Source organism: Acanthamoeba castellanii (assembly GCF_000313135.1).
Source record: "Acanthamoeba castellanii str. Neff unplaced genomic scaffold scf7180000084645, whole genome shotgun sequence".
In the NCBI taxonomy this organism is placed as follows: domain Eukaryota; phylum Discosea; order Longamoebia; family Acanthamoebidae; genus Acanthamoeba; species Acanthamoeba castellanii.
The window spans coordinates 582,374-600,288 of record NW_004457313.1 but is presented as its reverse complement, the minus strand read 5'-3'; the positions used below and the strand labels follow the sequence as shown (position 1 = coordinate 600,288).

Genomic DNA, 17,915 nt, shown 5'->3' with positions numbered 1-17,915 from the left:
GTGAATCACTCGGTGCCCTCTGGTGAATTCCATCAACACAGGTTCTCAAAGCGCTACATGACACACATCTTATGGAGCAGCAGGTTCTGGACGCGCGGCGTTCGTGTGGGTGGAGCTCAGTGGAATCGGCGCAAAGGGGATGTTGCTTGCTTGTGGTGTTGTGCAGACCAAGCACGCTTGTGTTCTTATTTGGCTGGTTGTGAAAATTTCGAAAGTACAACAAGAAAGAAGAAGCATGAGGTGGGAAAGGGGCGAAGTGGCTTGTACTACTTACAGACTCGAAGAGGGCCTCTCTCTCTCTCTCGCTCGCTCAAGAGGCGGTGAAGACATCGTGAAGGCGAAGGTCGTCGCAGAAAAAGGCGCGGATGTCGGCGACGAGGCTGTCGGGCTCCTCGAGGGCCGGGAAGTGGCCGCCGGCGGGCATCTCCGTCCACCGCTTCACCGTGTAGAAGTACTCCACCCACCGTCGTGGCGGCCGCAGAATCTCCTTCGGGTACACCGCGATCGCCGCTGGCACCGGCACTGTGGCCAGAACACGACACACGACGCACACACACGAGAACACGGTCAGCATTGCCAATGATGTAACATAAGGGGGCGGCGGAGAGAGTGGGCGTACCTTGAATGGGCGGCGACGCAAAATTGCCGCTTTTCTTTGATTCGTAGTAGAGGCGCGCTGCCGAAGTGACTGTGCCGGTGAGCCAGTAGATCATCACATTGGTCAGGAGGTCGTCCTTGCTGTTGGGCCACATGCGGAGACACACGCGTGCGTGAGTAATTTTTGATACCAACCCCACCCTGGAAGAGGGGCTCCACGCACCTAAATCGAGTCGCAACATCGCCGTTGCAGTCGCTCCACGACCTGAACTTCTCGATGATCCATGCCGCCAGACCAGCTGAGTGTGTTGGCAAGACCCGGCACGGACACAATCAAGGGTGTGAGTAAGTTATGACCGACGGGGCCTTGTGCGGGCGCTCAAATAAGCGGAAAAATAAAAACAAAAATAGAAATAAAAAATAGCAATTAAATCGTACTTGGCGAGTCGTGCAGGGCGTAGCCGATCGTCTGTGGCTTGGTGGCTTGGATGTCAATGTAGCCGGTCTCCTCCTCCAGGAACTTATCAACACCGCTCAACCACTCCCTCTCCTTTGCCGTCAATCGCCACCTGGTGCATACGCACGCATCGAACGCTAAATTCAGCAAAAGCCCAGAGAGGCAGAAGAAGCGCAATGCCTTACCTTTGGAAGATCACGTCAAACGCGACCTTGGCCTTGACGATGGGACTTCGAGGCTCGACAGCCACCTAAGATAAATGCACGACGACGTTAGTTAACGATAAGGCCAGTCTGTGAACCATGTGTAGAAGAGCAAAGGAGGCGTGTGGGTACCATGTTGAGATGAATGGCGAGGCACCGCTGGGCGTCTATGATGGCCATGTGCGCCGCCACGAGGTGGCCCCAGTCGCCGCCTTGGGCCACGTACTGCTTGTAGCCGAGGGTCTCCATCAGGCTCACCATCAGATTGGCCACCTTTTGCACATCGTAGCCCGGAGTCAGCGGCGCTTCCGACCACCCGTAGCCTGCACGTTCCATGCGTACCAGAGAGAAATAAGCGAAAGGGGACAACGCGCGCGCACGCACGCACACGCTCCACTGCACGTGCAGAGGAAGGGAATGATACCCGGCAGCGAGGGGACGACAACGTGGAAGGCGTAGTCGGACTTGCCGCCGTGCTTCTCCGGACGTGTGAGCGGTCCGATGATCTTGTGGAACTCGTAGAAGGAACCCGGCCATCTGCGGCGCCCATCGAACCCCGCGATCATTTAGGAACAATTACGATCAGAAGCTGTGAGGAACAAACGCGTAAAGCGTACCCGTGCAGCAAGATTATGGGGATGGCGTCCTCTTTGGTGGATTTGACGTGGATGAAGTGCACCTGGCGATCCTCCAGCTGCACATGCGCCAGGCAAGAGCGACTCAAGCGGTTAGCCGCAGAACTCTACAGTGCGTGCCATTCTGCAACGTAGCAACGAAGCTCTGTTGTACCTCGATCTTGTAGTGAGGGAATTGATTCAGTCGCTTCTCGTGCATCTTCCAGTTGTCGAGGTAGTCGTTGGCCCAGTACTTGGTAAGTTGCTTCATATAGTCAACGTCTGTTCGTTGTGCGGAGGAACGGAAGAGGGATCTCGTCAGACAAGTAGAGCAAGAAGAGCAAGTCTCTAGCCGTGGGCGTGAGGTACCTGTGCCGTAGGACCACTTGGCGTCGGGAGCCAGCTCCAACTGGTCGGGCCAACGTGCTTTCTCGAGCCTTTCCGTCAGGTCGTCCAGCTCCTCGTCCTTGACCGAGATCATGAACGATTCGGGCTCCTTCCTCTACTCGCAGCAAGATGAAGAAACAAATCAATAAGCAAAGCGGTCAAGCGTCGAGCGCTCAGGAAACGTACCTGCACTTCGTCGGCTCTTGTCTCGGCCATGCCAAACGAAAGCGGCTTGTTCTGTATAGTTGAAAATGAAAGAATAACATTGAGTTGGGGAAAAAAACGTAAATAAATAATAAAAATGTAATAAAAATGAAAGAGCGTACGGGCTGGGTCATGCGCTTGGAGCCGAGGCCGAGGGCGCGGAACAGGGAGTTCTTGGCGCCGTGCAGCATGTTCTTGAGGTCGATGCTGCAGAGCACGCACAGGCAGTCGCCCTTGGCGAAGTTGGGGTTCTGCTGGGCGAACCACATCCACGTCGTGCTCAGATCTCGAGGCCTCGAGCGCGCAAGATCTGACAGGTGGCCCTCCTCGACGCCGCCGGTGCTGCTGCCCTGCTTGACGGCCAGGCTCTCGATGACGCACGTACGCGGGTTGTAGGTGCCCCAGTCGCCCGCGCTCTCGGTGCCCAACAGATCGAGCACGCGCTGCTCGAAGGGGGGCGTAGGCCGCACGCGACACGGGTAGAACTCGCCCATCGATCGACTGAAGCTGAGGTACGACTTGAACGAGTAGGTGATGAAGAAGTAGTACATCTCTCGGCTCGGATTTTTGAGCTTGGTGGCGATGCACAACCTGAGTAGCGCGTAGATGGGCGTGCTTTGGCGTCGGTAGTCGGCCGTCACGGTGAAGAAGTCGCCCACGACAACGGTCAGCTCGCGACCGTCCACTACGCGATCGACGATGTGGAAGATGATGAATCCTTGCAGCTGTTTCTCTCGGGTGGTGTCATGGAAGAGCAGCAGAGAGCGAGTGAGAAGGTAATCGTCGAAATCTTTGAACCCCTTGAACTCGTTGACGAAGCTGCGCTTGAACAGATCCCAGACGGCCTGGCGCGTCGCCTCTGGAACCTGCGAGGCATCGGCCTGCGTTGTGCTGAGTTGCTTCGTTCGCTTCTTCTTGAATGGATTCGCCTGCGTTCACAACAGCAACAGGATTGCGCGATTAATTAATTGAATGGGCATGCTACTTCAAGGCAAAGCCCGCCCGGGCTTACGTGCAGCGTACCTTGAAGTAGAGGAAAATCAGAGCCGAGATGGTCAACAAGATGTAGAGCAGCGCCATTCTCGTTGCGGCATAATCTGATATTATTCTTTTTATTTCTATTTCTCTCTTGCTACCCAGAAAAATGTAAGCACAAATTCCAGGAAGGAGAGCTAATGTTGCTGGTTGGCCACCTGGTGCATACGCCACGTGGCCTCGCGAGGAGAAGCCTTGTTGGAGTCTGGGCACAGTCACAAATAAACAAATAAATAACCAACAAAATAAATCGGGAGCCTCGTGAGCCCAATGTCTCTACCACTCGTCGTCGTCGCCTTCGCTTTCGTTGTCGCTGGTTCTGTTGTTGGTGAATAGAAGATGAGTAACCACTACCACGAGTAACCACCTCAGTGGGCCATGGAGGCCCACGAAAGTGAAGAAACGTACTCTATGGCGGTACGACGCGAGCCGATGGCGGCCATCATCAGGCTCATGAAGTCCGAATCGTCCTGTGTCGCACGACAACAACAAACCACCACAAAGGAAGTCAGCATACGACACCTTCCCTTCGCCACATTCCGTGTCTGCAACGTATCATCATCAACTACGTACTCCCTTCTTCGCGGAGGCGACCTTTTCCTTGTCCTCGGCCGACACATGGCGGAGCTTGGACGCCCCGATGGCGCCGATCTGGTCCATCAGCGAGCCGCCATCGCCTGCTGCAGCCATCACCAAGCACCACCCAGGTGAGCTAAAAAGCAAAAGCAAAAGCAAAAGCAAAGTTTGTACCTGGGACAGGTGGCTGGTCGCCGACCTCCACCTTTCGAAGGACGGCCGGTGCAGCTGGGGCCAACGGCGCCGGGGGCGGAGGCAGCGGCGCAGGCGGCGCGTTCGGGGCCGGCGGTGGTGGCGGCGGCATGCCATCAGCCACCGCGGGCGAAGCCGATGATTCCTGCGGCGCGGCCGGAACCACCTGAGCCTGGGCTGTGGCTTGAGCCTGGGCCTGGGCCTGGGCGGCCTGCTCGGCCTGCACGCGCTGGGCCTCGAGCAGTTCCTGCATGCGGCGCTCGCTGGCTTCCTTGTCGAGCTGCTCCTTGGCCAGCGCGGCCTTGAGCTTGCGCTCGGCCTCCTCCTGGAGGCGCTGCTCCTGCTGGCGCATGAACTGCTCGAGCGCGGCCAGCTCCTCCTCCTTGCGCTTGAGCATGTCGGCGAACCGCTGGCGCTCCTCCTCGAGCCGCCGCTCGGCGTCGGCCTGGGCCTGGGCCTTGCGCTCCTCCTCGAGCTTGAGCCGGGCCATCTCCTGCGCCAGCTCGGCGCCGCCCTGCTCGGCCTGCTTGCGCTGTGCCTCGAGCAGTTCCTGCATGCGGCGCTCGTTGGCCTCCTTGTCGCGCTGCTCCTTGGCCAGCGCGGCCTCGGCAGCCTCGCGCTGCTTCTCGGCCTCGGCCGCCTGTCGGGCGCGCTCGAGCTCGACCAGCTGGAGCCGCTCCTGCTCGAGCCGCTCCTTCTCCTCCTTGAGCTTGAGCTCCTGCTGCCGCAGCTTCTCCTTGGCCAGCCGCTTCTTCTCCTTCTTCTGCCGGCGCAGCTCCTCCTCTTCCTCTTTCTGCGACTCGGCCTTGACGTTAAGCTCCGCCGCGAGCGCCATCAGCTTCTGCTTCTCCTCGTTGATGCGCCGGCGCTCCTCGTCGAGTCGCCGGTCCTCCGCCTCCTTAAGGACCCGCAGCCGCTCGCGCTCCTCATCCAGCGCCTTGCGCCGCGCCTCCTCCTCGGCCAGCAGTCGCTCGTGCTCAGCGCGCAGCTTGGCCCGCTCGGCGTCGGCCGCCGTGTCGGACTGCTGCTGCTGCTCCTGCTGCTGGGTCGCGGCGTGGAGCTGCTCCTCGATGGCCCGGCGCTGGGCCTCCTCGTCGGCCAGCCGCCGCTGCTCGGCCTCGAGCTTGAGCGCGGCCTCCCGCTGCTGACGCCGCTCCTGCCGCCGGGTCTCGCGCTCCTTGCGCCGCTGCTCCTCCTCCATGGCCGCCAGCTCCTTGGCCTTCTCCAGGAATTCACGCTTCTTGGCCTCCACCTCCTCCTGCTCCTTCCTCAGCGCTTCCCCCTTCTCCTGTATACGTGTCGTGTGTCATGTCGTGTGTCGTGTCGTAGAAGTCAGCATACAGAGTGCGCACGAGGTTGCGCGCGCGCGTGTGTGTGGACCTTGCGCAGCCGCTCCTCTTCGTAGAACTTGGCCCATTCCTCCTCGCTCCACCAGAGGCCGTTCTCGTCGCACCAGCCCTTCTCGGTCCACCACTGGTCCTGCTGCTCCTCCTCCTGGGGCGGCGGCGCCTGCTGCTGGGAGCCAGCGCCTGCACATGCCACACGCCGGGAAAAAACATGAATCACTACACCGCATTGCGCGTGTGGGTGCGCATGTGCGCGTGCGGTGGTGCGTACAGTCGTTTTGTTGGCCGTAGATTGCGGCGGCCGGAGCCGAGGTGGGCGCAGCAGCCGCAGGGCTGTTCCAGCCCAGAACGCCGATCGAGGGCGGGATGAGGTCGGCGAGCGATGGCTGCGGACGGGCCGTCGGGTCGGACGAGCCGTAGGGCGGCCCGAGCGACGGCGAGGACGGCACCGCGGCGCTGCCGTAGGGCGCCGGAGGTGTCGACTGGTACGGACCCGAGCCATACGGACCTGCACAAACTTCATTAAAAATAAAACAAAAACAAAAACAAATGAAAATAATAAAAAAGAAAGGAATGTAAAACGTGGCGTGTAGCGGACCGCTGCTGTTGGGTGGTGTCCAGGTCGAGTGCGAGGTGGGTGCTCCGGAGGACATGGGCACGGTCGAGGGCGGAGGGCCGCCGTAGTTGGAAGAGGGGGAGGTCAAGTACTGGGCGGGCTGGGAAAGAGGAGGAGCGGAGCCTGCATCAAGAGTGGACGAACAGGAGTCAAAGAGCGTGTGCGCTACATTTCCGAGATGGCGTGTGCGTTACCGTAGACCTGGGTAGACGGAGCTCCCAACGAGGGGCCAAAGCTGGGGGGCGGGCCTGCGACGAAGTTCTGCTGTTGTGCTGGAGGACCGCCACCGTAGATCTCAATCCGAGGAGGTTGCTGCCCATAGTAGCCGCCATCACTCTGCTGTGGACCACCCCAGCCTCCCCCTACACTTTTTTAACATGATTTGTTGAAAAAATAGAATTCAATAATTATTGTTGTAAATACCTTGCGGAGGAGGACCCCAGGCGGGGGAGGTGGTATAGGCGGGTGGACCCGAAGTCGAGTAGTAGTTGGGGAAATCGAGGGGCGTAAAATCCCCGGGTGGGCCGCCAGGGAAGCCGCCACCCTGCGGGCCGGCATTCCACTGCTGCTGGGGAGGCGCGCCGTACCCGGCCACGTCCTGCTGGTAGTAGGGGGGCTGCTGCTGGTAGCCACCACCACCGCCTCCGTAGGGATCCATCGTTCAAAAAGGTGGTGAGAGAAGTGGCGGAGACCACCACAACCAACTAAAATTCATTTACGTGAATTTCACACTCCCACAGGAAAATATGAGGGAAATGAAGGAAAAGGTCGGAAAAAGCAGCAAAAAAGATGGAAGCCGGAGGGAAGGCATGCGGGGAGTGCGGCAAGGCGCTCGAGACGCCGCTCCGCTGTTCGCGCTGTCGTGCATGCTGGTACTGCTCGCCCGCGTGCCAGCGAGCCAATTGGCCGCGCCACAAGACCACCTGCCACCCTCCATCGCCTCTTTCATCTTCATCTCCATCTCCTTCATCTTCCACTACACCATCGTCTGCTGCAGCCACTCCGCCGCAAGTAGTGCAAGATAGGGTGGTGACGCAGGTCGACCGGTCGGCAGGCACCAGGCGTGACGTGGCGCCCGACCCCGCTCGGTTCCCGTCGCTGCTGCGGGTCTTCTCCTACGTGCCCAGTCCCGACGGGCTCAACGAGAACCTCCTCATCCTCCTTCATGGCCTCGGTCCGTATGTCGTGTGCGGTGTGCGGTGTGCGGTGTGCGGTGTGCGGTGTGCGGTGTGCGGTGTGCGGTGTGCGGTGTGCGGTGTGCGGTGTGCGGTGTGCGGTGTGCGGTGTGCATGTCGTGTGCGGTGTGCGGTGTGCGGTGCGTGTCGTGCTGAACGTGTGAGTGTTTGCTCAGGCGACACGCATAAGAACTACGAGTCGCTGGGCAGGACGATGGCCGTGCCGCAGACCTGCTGCCTGGCCCTCCGCGCACCGCTCGACCTGCCGTTCGAGCTCGGCTACGGTTGGTTCCCCGCGTTCAACCAAGACGACGGCTCATGTACGCGTTCCTCCTCGCTTGCATGAGCGGCGTGTGCGTGTGCGTGTTGCTTTGTGTGCGTGCGCGTGTGCGATCGTGTGGGTGTGCGTGTGCCATGGCATAACCAAGTATGGTATTTTGTGGTGTGCATAGTGATTACGCCGACGGTCCAAGAGAAGCGACGCTTGAACGGGCTCGCCAAGGCGCAGCAGCTCCTCACCGACTTCCTGGCCGTGCTCGAGCGCGAATACGACTGGGAACCGAGTCGCGTCTTCCTCCTCGGATTCTCGCAGGTTCGTGTGTGTGTGTGTGTGTGTCATCACTCGATCACTAACACTAGTGTGCAGGGCGCTGTGGTTGCGGTCCGACTGGCGCTGACGCTTGTCGACCGACCGCTGGGCGGCGTCATCGCCGTCTCGAGTTCGCTGCTCGAAGAGGAGGCACTCGCCACGCCCATCGGGCCGACCGCGTCGGCGGCGCCACCGCGGACGCCGCTGCTGGTCACCCACGGCCGCCGGGACCGTATGGTGCCCCTCGACCAGGCCCGACGACATCTGGTCCACGTGCGGAGCCGCTATGGCGCGGCCGAGGCCGAGGCGGGCGGCAAGGCGCTGGTGCAATGGAAGGAGTACGAGAAGGGCCACGAGATGATCAAGAGCCGGGAGGAGATGCAGGATGTGATGGCCTTCCTCGCCGAGCACCTGAGACTACGCAGCGTGGCACTCGAGCGGCGGGACGACCTCATCGAGGTCACCCCCGGGCACTCACGCGGGCAATGACACGACACGACGACAAACGACACGTCAAAGAATGTAGTGGAAGATGCAGTTGGAATGGGCACTGTGAAAACTGCCAAGGGACAAAAATGATTGTGGTGTAGAGGAGGAAGAGAAGATGAAGAAGAAGAGGAGGAGATGACCGGGGTGGGTGTGCCCTTCGATCCTTGTAAGAGGATGAAGTGGCAACTGGAAGAAAAAGTACTTAAAAAACATGAGAAGGAAAATTGAGAGAAGGAAAGAGGGTGATGGTGTGATGAGTGCTGGCTCACACCGACATCCAGCTCTCCTTGTTGGCTCGGTGGATGTCGGACCGGCTCGTGTCCGTTTTACCGTCGGGGTGCTGGTAGATCTCGTTGAAGAAGGTCTCGTTGGCACCCCGGTAGAGAGGCGACGCCACCGAGCTCACCATTGTGTCCAGGCTAATCATGTTGACGTCCACGTCCGGCGGTGCGCGGTGCTTCATGCGCCACACGCCGAACGCGATTGCCGCAGCGACCGCCGCCAGCAACATCAGGGCCAATGGCACCGCCACACCGGCGGCGATCAAGCCGATGTCGCTGCCGCCCCCGCCGCCGCTGTCGATCAGAGTCGTGCCATTCGTGGGGGAGTGGGATGGAGTCTGGGTGGGAGTCGGAGTCGCGGACACCCTCGAAGGCGACACGGACGGGGTGATCGTGGTGCTGGGCGTCGTTGATATGGTCGACGTCACAGAAGGCGTGGTCGATATTGTGGGCGAGATAGAGGGTGTAGGCGTGATCGAAGGCGTGATCGAAGGCGTGATCGACGGCGACGGGGTGACCGTCGGCGGCACAAAGCACGTCAAATCGGGGAATGTACTGATCAGTCGGGCCGACGAGCTCGGATCCGATTGGGTGACGCTGATCAGCGCCTCGCGCGACACCAGGGCGATGTTGCTGCGCACAGCGTCCTGGGCCGTGGCCGGGGTGAAGTAGATCGAATAGTCGAAGCTCACCTCGGCTTGAGACGGGCTGGCCGTGTAGCGGCTCACGTAGACGGTGAAGCTGCCCGGCTCCAGGTACGAGTTCCAGGACTGGGTGAGCAGGTCGCTGAACTGCTCGGCCGTGCCGGTGTCTTGGAAGGGCGAGCCCTGGGTGAAGCTGGCGGAGAAGAAGAACTTGCAGGTGTTGAAGACCAGAGGCGTGGGCGAGGGCGAGGTGGTGAGCGAGGGGGTGGCCGAGGGGCTCACGGAGGGGGTGGGCGTGATGCTAGGTGTCCCGGAGATGGTGGGGGTGACGCTGGAGGACGGGGATCTGGTGGGGCTGGTGGTGGGCGTAGGAGTGGGTGAGCTGGTGGGCGACTGGGTGGGCGTGGTGGTTGGTGTAGGGGTGACGGAACGCGTCGGAGACATGGAAGGCGTCACCGTCGGCGTCGGGGTAATGGAGGGCGTGACGCTCGGTGTTTGCGTGCTGGATGTCGACACAGTAGGCGTCACCGACCGGCTCGGAGTGTTGGACGATGTGACGGACGCCGATGGAGAAGCCGACGGCGTCATCGTAGGCGATGGCGTGATTGTCGACGACGGCGATCTCGACGGCGTCGAAGAGGGCGAAAAGCTGGGAGTCGAAGTCGGACTCTGCGTCGGCGTCGCGGAGGGGCTGTTGGGGGGAGAGTTGGTCGGCGACGGCGAATTGGAGGGAGTCCGGGTGGGCGTGATGGTTGGTGTGGCCGACGGCGAAGGCGACGTGGAGGCCGTGGGCGAGTTGGTCGGCGACTGGGTGGGCGATTGCGAGCTCGATGGCGACAGGGTGGGCGACGCCGAGCTCGATGGCGACCGGGTGGGCGACGACGTCGGAGTGGGCGTCTGGGTGCTACTGGGCGACGCCGAGGGGGACTCGGAGGGAGAGTTGGTCGGCGACGGGGTAGGCGACGGGGTGGGTGATGGCGGGGGCGAATTGGGCGGCGTGTTAGAAGTGCTGGGGCTAGGAGTGGGCGAGTTGGAGGGACTCTGAGTCGGCGAGTTGGTCGGAGACTGGCTCGGGCTTTTGCTAGGGCTGCTGCTCGAACTGCTCGTGGGGCTCGGGCTGTTGCTCGGAGTGCTCGAGGAGCTCGGGGTGATGGACGGTGTGGTGGAGATGCTGACCGAAGCCGTGGGCGACGCGCTGGCAGATGGGGAGGCGGTGGGTGAGTTGGTGGGTGTGGGACTCGTTGACGGCGACTGAGTGGGCGAGGGTGTCAAAGACGGCGAGCTGGTGGGCGACGCTGTCGACGACGGAGAGTTGGTGGGCGATACGGAGATCGAGGGGGTGGAGGTGGGGGTAACGGAGCTGGTTGGGCTTGCCGTCGGGGTCGGTGAGGGCGTCGGAGAGGGCGAGGGCGACAAGGATACGGAAGGCGTCGGGCTGGGCGTGGGCGTGGCGGTGAGCGATGTCGACGGGGTGACGGAAGGAGTGGACGAGGTTGAAGGCGACGGGGTGGGCGTTATGGAGGGGGTAGCGGTGACAGTGGGCGTTGGCGTGACCGAAGCGGTCGGCGTGGGTGTGGAGGTGGGAGTCGTAGAGGAGGTTGGCGACTGGCTGTTGCTCGGCGTTGAGGTGGGCGATTGTGTCAAGGTGGGGGTGGGGGTGGGGGTGCTGGTGGGCGACGGCGTCACCGTAGGTGTTGCCGTGCGGGTCGGACTGGGCGTTGGTGTGCTGGACGGCGACTGTGTGGGGGACGGGCTGGCGCAGACGGGCTCGCTCACGTAGGCGTCCAGGATCTGGCCGCTGCCGGGGACGTTGGGGCACAGCAGCAGCAGCTGGTCCGAGTTGATGCTGATGATCGCGTTCTTCTTGCGGAGGCTGGAGATGTTGTAGGCCGGGTCTTGGATGATGTAGGAGAAGAAGACGGCCGTGGTCTGGTTGAGCACAAAGCTGTTGTTCCAGCTGTAGGTGGGGCCGAACAGCGCATTGCTCGAGTATTGTTGCTGGAGATTGGCGGTCAACTGGGTCGCGTTGGCCTGGTGATGGAAGAGAGTTCAGAATCAGAACGACACCGTTGTGTAGAGGAAGGGTAGATTTTTTGTACACACAGAGAACGAAGAGACGTACGGGCGGTGGGGTGGTACTGCCTCCGCTGTAGTAGCACTGGGATTCTGCCGTGAGGACGCAGCTCAAGACCTGCGCCTCGGTGCTGGGGGTGTGGAGGGAGAGGAGGGCAGAAAGTAGCAGAAGTAGTAGAGAGATCCTCTGCGGAGGCCTCCCTCGGCCCTTCTTCCCGGTCTCCATGAAAAGCGCGGTGTCAGCCTCGCCCTATATCTATCTATGATCGTCTTCTCTGCTGAATGCTGTTTTCTTAATCACCATAAAAGAGCTATGACGCCTTGTGGCCACAGACCTTTGTGCCGTTGGAATGTTAGCTATTTCCAAATTCCCGCCTTCTCTTTGGAGAAAGAGTGGTGCATTGCAACCAAAATGCGGCCGTCACCTGTGAAATGCAACAACTCAAGGGCTACCATTGGTCTGCAAAAATACCCACCAATGTCATGGCACTGCCCATTCTAGGTTTCTAGGGTGTTCACACTCCCAACTGACTTTGGCAAACCTCAAGTCAACACAAAAACAAGACGAGATCAAACCAACAACTTAGCACAAGAGGAGGAGGGGAAGATGACAGAATACAAGATCGTGGTGGTGGGCACGGGCGGCGTGGGCAAATCCGCACTGACGATTCAGCTCATCAACCACCACTTCATGGACGACTACGACCCCACCATCGAGGACTCCTATCGGATGCAGGTGGCCGTCGACGGTGTCACCTGCCTCCTCGACATCCTCGATACCGCTGGCCAGGAGGAGTTCTCCGCCATGCGAGACCAGTACATGCGCGGGGGCCAGGGCTTCATCTGCGTCTACTCCATCACCCACCGCTCGTCGTTCGAGGAGCTCGCCACCTTCCGCGAGCAGATCCTGAGGGTGAAGGAGGAGAGCGACGTGCCCATGGTGCTGGTGGGCAACAAGTGCGATCTGGAGAACGCGCGGGTGGTGGCCACGTCGGAGGGCCAGGACCTGGCGCGCTCGTTCGGCTGCCACTTCCTCGAGTCGTCGGCCAAGGCGCGCATCAACGTCGAGCAGTGCTTCTTCGACCTCGTCCGCGAGATCCGCAAGCGACATCTCGCCGACGAGGAGTCACAAAAGCGACGCGGCAAGCAGGCCAAGCGCTGCACCCTCTTCTAGAAGATGATGAAGATGAAAATCGAAGATGACGATCTACGATCGCACACCGCCTGTATCCAGTACCCCCCCCTGTGAATAGAACACCAATTTTTGCCTCAATATGGAACGGGTGAACAAGAAGAAGAATGTGGTTGAGGGTTGAATAAATAAAAAAATAAATAACTATTATTTATATGTTCAATATATCTATCTCTGCTGGAGTCTCTACGCCTGCGTATGTACAGTCGCCACGTCGACTGTCTTCTCTCTCTCTCTCTTTGCGTCCTGACCTTGCTGGCATGGCCTGGCTACGGAGGACCCACTTGAAGGAGGAGCGAGAAGATGTCGTAGTACTTCTTCATGAAGGCCACGATGAGCGCCATCCGCAGATTCACTCGCCCGAAGGGGTGGCCGTTGGCGGTGAAGAGGTCCTTGTTCTCGATGAACACCTCCACGCATCCCTTGTGGCCCCAATCCGCGGCGATCATCAGCGCAGACCATCCGTCACTGCAAAGCGCGAAAGAACAGAAGAGGTGAGACTCGAGTTGTTGTTGTTGTTGTGTGTGTGGAGTGCGTACCGGTTGCGCGTATTTACATCGGCGTGGTGCGACAGCAGAAAACGCACGATCTCATCGTGCCCCTTGGCTGCGGCAAACATCAGTGCGGTGCACCCGTCGCCGGTCTTGCGCTTGTTGACCTCGGCGCCGTGCTTCACGAGCACGCGCACGAGCTCCTCCTCGCCCTTGGTGGAGGCGATCATCAGGGCGGTCCATCCGTCCTTCCTCGTTTCGTTCACCACATGCGATCTCTGATTGGCCGCTGCACAATAGCGAAAAGTACGGGTGAGCCCGTGAACGAACCAACACAATTGCGGGGGAGCTGTCGGCGAAACACGTACGTGTGTGCTGCAGGAGCGAATAAACGATCTGCTTGTTCCCCTTGCTCACGGCGATCATCAGGGCAGTCGAGCCGTCGACCGTCTTGCCGCAAGGGTCGGCCCCGCGCTCGAGCAGGAGCGCCGCGATCTCCTCGTGTCCAGCCAGGGCCGCGAGCATGAGGGCTGGAGGGAAAACAAGCGAAGACAAGTGAGACCAGGAGAGTGCAGACGAGCCTGTGCAGAGGGGTGGGCGAGTATACCAGAGCATCCGTTCTTGGTGATCCTGTTGACTTCGGCCCGCTGGTCGAGCAGGAACTGGACGGCGTTCTTGTGGCCCTTGCTGGCGGCGATCATGAGCGGCGTGGAGCCGTCGCTGGTGGCGCGGTTCACATCGGCGTTCTTCTCGAGGAGAAGGAACGAGGCTACACCGTCATTGCCCGCAGCTGTGACAGACATGAAAAAGAAGAAGAAAAGTAAAAGAAAGTCAGGCGTTGGTTGCTCAGCGACGGGTCTCGAGCTCGAAGCAAACGAAGGAAAGTGTGGCGTACCGACTGCGACCATGAGTGGAGTGCGTTCGGCGTGGTTGCCCGAGGCGGAGAGCATGTCGACGTCGATGAGGCTGTCGTGGTAGCGGAACAGGTCGTGGACGAAGCTCGCGTGGCCGCCGCTGCAGCCCCATATGAGCTGATGCTGGCGGTAGCTGCGCTCCTCCTCGTAAAGCCGCCGGTGGTGCTTTTGCTGGAGGACCTTGAGCTCGCGCAGGAAGCTGATGCACTGGTCGCGGAACGAGGGCAGCGACAACGATGAGGCCGACGAGGCCGCGTTCATCTTGTCGTGCAGGGTCTGCGACAGGAAGCCGCGAGGGCAGCTGGGACGAGTCGCGGAGCCAAAGTACTGGGTCTTGAGCAGACGCCACAGGCCGTCGTCACGCACCAGGTCGTTCCACTGACGCGACACGAGGGGCACCGTGCGGAGGAGGTCGAGCATAGGCACCAGCTGCAGGATGTGCAGCTGGATCTCGGCCGGCATGCCCGAGAAGGTGGGGTCGATGGGCGAAGGCGAACAGGGCGACCCTAGGGCGCTCTTGACGTCGTCGGCCCTCCATCTCCGCCTACGCTTGAGAGCGTTCTGGTAGCATCTCGTGCAGTCTTCATCTTCCTCTTCTTCCTCTTCCTGTTCATCATTGTCGCTCTCAGTCGACTCAGAGCTTTCTTCTTCCGCGGCCTCCTCGATCGTCATCTCAATCGAGTCATCGTCGTCGGCTCCTCGCTTCCTTCCTCTTCGGAGCTCCGCCTCATCGTTGTTGGCGGCGAAAGGCTCCAATTCGAAGGCAGTAGTACTACTCGAGTAGCGCTTCGTCTTGCTGGTCTTGCTGGTGTCGTTGGTGAGAGAGGTGAGGAGGGTAGAGACGACCGACTGCGCGACGTCCGCCGCCTCGACGTTCTCGAGGCTAATCGTGGTGGGCGGGGCGCATTGCGTCTCCGAGGCGGCGCCATCCTCGGCAGTAATCTCGTGCGCTTCGTCAGGGTACCGTCCGCATCTTCGCGATACTCCGCTGCATCTAAGAAGCACCTGCTCCCAGGTCCACCACGGTCGCTTAGCACAGGAGGCCCAAACAAATCCAGATTTTCATCTTCACAAATCCGCAACGTAGCGACCAAAGACACAAAAAAGAAATAAACCCAACGCCCCCTGGGAACCACCACACAACTTGGCAAGTTGAAGTGGGGAAGGGGAACGTACTTCGTTGGGGCGATCACGAGAGGACGAGGCGGCAGCTGCGCCGCACGACTCGTGCTGGAAGTTGAGGAGGAGGGAGCCGTCGGCCTGCTTGGCGACGTGCAGGAGCCACCCGTCGATGGCGAGCATGTGCTGGTCTCGCCTGGCTCGATGTATCACGGGTGAGAGGGGCGTGAGAGGGGAAGAAGAGGCGGCGGCCGAGGACGATGACGTGGGGAGGAGCGAGGAAGACGGCAGGCTGAGCCTTCGAATGGCCATGTGCTGCTGAGGCTTCATCATCCTCTTGTGCGGAGTAGTGGGTGAGGAAGACGTTGAGGCCAGCATGGTGTCTGCTTCCTCCGGCTGGCTCTCTGCGGCGTGGGAGTTCGTTGTGCAGGTAGACGGTGTGTAGCAGCAGTCGCTGCGGCAGCTTGAGGCTTGATCTGGTCTGGCCCTGGTTGTGCCTCTCGAGCCGTGTGCGTGTGTAGGTGTGCTTGTCGTGTCGCGTCGTGTCAGAGGCGTCGTGTCTCTGTTATGCTCCTGGTGCTTCGATGCCTCGAACTTGACGCGTTATGAAAGAGAACGGGAGACGCGGTGTTGGCTGGCTTTCCCCTTTCATCCGAACAATGGTAGCGGGGGTCGTTGTGGGGCCACCCGGGTTTAACACCGCGAATGGAACGAGTGGGTAGGCAAGGAAACGACAACTCCTGAACCCTAAATACGCGCGAGCAGCAAAGACCAAGCTGTGGTTTGCTGGCCAAAGCCGAGGGCTTAACCCGTCAAATTTGCGTCTACCTGGTTTTTCCGGGTTTATTCATCGAAGACTGAATCTTGCTTGGTTTTTCGTGGTTTATTACGTGCATTCCAGACCACGTTGCCTGAGCACCGGGGCGACGCCAGGGAACCGGTTGCCTGACAGGTCATCCTTGGCCGTTTGCGAGTGCCGTGCCTGATCTACTCTGTCGTCATCCGGCCTGGCTAGGCGCGCCTTTATCCTGATCAGTGTGTGGGGTGCGCCGAAGGTGGACGCCGAGAAATCGACCTAGGTTGCAACCCCACAAGCCCACTCGCTGTGCTTGCGTCAGGTGAGGCACGCAGAAGTATCCAGCGTTACACACCGGTTGACAAGGGAAGCGGAAGTGGCACCGCCCAGTGCCTTTCGGCAAATGGAGCCAGGCGGGACGGGACATGCGCAAGCACAACCCGAACCCCCATCGTCGTGGAGCGCCTCGGCCTCAAGGCAAAGCTGTGCGGGTGCAAGGTGTGGTGTCAGGGTGCGCTTTCTGAGGTGGTAACGCGCGAGTAACTGTTTCGTAAGTGTTTCGAAAATTCAATCGGCACGCGTGCTCGCTTGTGGGAGGAGCGTGTAATCAAAGGAAAAGCAGATGGATGTGAGGGGAGGTCTTTGTGGGCGTGCCGGTCGATGCTGGTGGGCGCAGTAGATCGACTTTCGATCATTCCAACACAAGCCCTAGATATGAGAACAAGATTTATGGATAAATTACAAGAGCAACGTTATGCACATTTGCCTGCCTCACTAGATTTTCCTGGAGGAGCCATGGACGCAGCCAAGGGTATCCTTCGCGGTATCGGATTCGCCGTATGGGGAGTCGTATCGGCTCTGCAGAATCCACGCTTGATGAAGGACTACACCCAATTCGCCAAGTCGATGGGCGTTGTGCTGCTCGCGCTCTACTCGGCAGCCATCGTGCTACTCTTCTTCGCCTTGCCCATCGTGGTATTCGTGCCGGGTCTCGCTCTCCAGCTGCTGGCCCTCATCCCCTACTGGGCCATCTCCATCACCAAATCACGCTCCCCCGTCTCCACCAACCTCCTCTTCTTCGTACGTTCTTCTTCCCTCTACGTTCATCTTCTCACCTTTTCCCTTTTCGATCAACCCTCTGACATCTTCTTCTACAACAGGACGAGGTGCGTGAGGTGAACCCTTCGCTGTACCGGGAGCTCAAAGATGCCTCTTCCGCGACCAAGGGCCGTGCCTGGGTGAGCGGCGTGAAGGACGACGTGCATCGATCGTGGCACTTCACCCGCTACTCGCTCCTCCTCTTGGCCTTCTCCATCGTTCCCGTCGTCGGACCCATCGTCTCGTTCTTCGGCCAGGTAAGATCCCACCAACGTGTGGTTCTTCACGCTTGGCTTGCCAGGGCCTAAACGTTATCCTGTTGCGTGCGTCGTGCGTCGTGTTCAGATTGTCCTTGTGACGAACCGGCTGGGGTGGAATCTGCTGAGCGTCTACACCCAGGACTGCAGGAAGATGAACTACCGCCAGCAGAAGGACTGGATGCGCACCTACCGATGGCTCATCTTCGGGTACCGCGCATCATTTAAGTTCAACACACTCGCAGCAATGATGGCTGACGAGCCAACCTTGCGTTGCCGCGGTCTGTCGACGCAACAGGTTCACTCTGCCGTTCGCGGTGCTGACGTCGGTGCCCTTTGTGGGTCCGTTGCTGATGGGCCTGGCCGAGGGCGCGTCGGTCCACCTGGTGGCCCACATCGTGAGCCGCGACCCGGGCCATCGCACGTGGCGCGACCACCACAAACGCGAGAAACGCGCCGACGCACAGGAGGAGGTCATCCCCGCACTCTCCGCCAGCGGTCTCTCGGCCCGAGATGGTACCACCACGCGGGACACAACCGCTCTCTCACGCTCTTGAACTCGTCGCGTTG

At 60.1% G+C, this 17,915-nt stretch overlaps 7 protein-coding genes across 7 annotated transcripts; 3 read left to right on the top strand and 4 right to left on the bottom strand.

The window, feature by feature from the left end:
- Nucleotides 1-310: 310 nt before the first annotated feature.
- On the bottom strand, nucleotides 311-3,542 carry ACA1_093630 (epocide hydrolase domain containing protein; the record flags this gene model as incomplete). The annotated part of the gene is made up of 13 exons (XM_004334782.1): nucleotides 311-522; nucleotides 620-738; nucleotides 821-896; nucleotides 1,036-1,166; nucleotides 1,240-1,304; nucleotides 1,390-1,580; nucleotides 1,682-1,794; nucleotides 1,875-1,951; nucleotides 2,047-2,153; nucleotides 2,241-2,373; nucleotides 2,445-2,495; nucleotides 2,585-3,391; nucleotides 3,486-3,542. The coding sequence occupies 13 exons, from the start codon at nucleotides 3,540-3,542 to the stop codon at nucleotides 311-313; spliced, it is 2,139 nt and encodes a 712-aa protein (XP_004334830.1).
- Nucleotides 3,543-3,773: 231 nt separating this feature from the next.
- ACA1_093620 (uncharacterized protein) lies at nucleotides 3,774-6,885 on the bottom strand (the record flags this gene model as incomplete). Its single annotated transcript, XM_004334781.1, has 9 exons — nucleotides 3,774-3,816; nucleotides 3,906-3,967; nucleotides 4,071-4,177; nucleotides 4,248-5,553; nucleotides 5,646-5,794; nucleotides 5,883-6,119; nucleotides 6,210-6,350; nucleotides 6,422-6,589; nucleotides 6,651-6,885. 9 exons carry the CDS (start codon nucleotides 6,883-6,885, stop codon nucleotides 3,774-3,776), a joined length of 2,448 nt encoding a protein of 815 aa, XP_004334829.1.
- Nucleotides 6,886-7,016: 131 nt separating this feature from the next.
- ACA1_093610 (phospholipase/carboxylesterase) lies at nucleotides 7,017-8,480 on the top strand (the record flags this gene model as incomplete). The annotated part of the gene is made up of 5 exons (XM_004334780.1): nucleotides 7,017-7,089; nucleotides 7,225-7,401; nucleotides 7,579-7,722; nucleotides 7,855-7,994; nucleotides 8,049-8,480. 5 exons carry the CDS (start codon nucleotides 7,017-7,019, stop codon nucleotides 8,478-8,480), a joined length of 966 nt encoding a protein of 321 aa, XP_004334828.1.
- A 265-nt stretch (nucleotides 8,481-8,745) lies between these two features.
- On the bottom strand, nucleotides 8,746-11,704 carry ACA1_093600 (uncharacterized protein; the record flags this gene model as incomplete). Its single annotated transcript, XM_004334779.1, is given in 6 exon segments — nucleotides 8,746-9,751; nucleotides 9,837-10,302; nucleotides 10,314-10,504; nucleotides 10,644-11,131; nucleotides 11,170-11,436; nucleotides 11,528-11,704. The coding sequence occupies 6 exon segments, from the start codon at nucleotides 11,702-11,704 to the stop codon at nucleotides 8,746-8,748; spliced, it is 2,595 nt and encodes an 864-aa protein (XP_004334827.1).
- Nucleotides 11,705-12,085: 381 nt separating this feature from the next.
- On the top strand, nucleotides 12,086-12,652 carry ACA1_093590 (RAS protein; the record flags this gene model as incomplete). Its single annotated transcript, XM_004334778.1, has 1 exon — nucleotides 12,086-12,652. One exon carries the CDS (start codon nucleotides 12,086-12,088, stop codon nucleotides 12,650-12,652), a length of 567 nt encoding a protein of 188 aa, XP_004334826.1.
- A 287-nt stretch (nucleotides 12,653-12,939) lies between these two features.
- ACA1_093580 (Fbox domain containing protein) lies at nucleotides 12,940-15,524 on the bottom strand (the record flags this gene model as incomplete). Its single annotated transcript, XM_004334777.1, has 6 exons — nucleotides 12,940-13,138; nucleotides 13,210-13,450; nucleotides 13,530-13,691; nucleotides 13,769-13,951; nucleotides 14,057-15,104; nucleotides 15,252-15,524. 6 exons carry the CDS (start codon nucleotides 15,522-15,524, stop codon nucleotides 12,940-12,942), a joined length of 2,106 nt encoding a protein of 701 aa, XP_004334825.1.
- A 1,126-nt stretch (nucleotides 15,525-16,650) lies between these two features.
- Nucleotides 16,651-17,902, top strand: ACA1_093570 (uncharacterized protein; the record flags this gene model as incomplete). The annotated part of the gene is made up of 4 exons (XM_004334776.1): nucleotides 16,651-17,070; nucleotides 17,151-17,345; nucleotides 17,434-17,555; nucleotides 17,644-17,902. 4 exons carry the CDS (start codon nucleotides 16,651-16,653, stop codon nucleotides 17,900-17,902), a joined length of 996 nt encoding a protein of 331 aa, XP_004334824.1.
- Nucleotides 17,903-17,915: the final 13 nt, after the last annotated feature.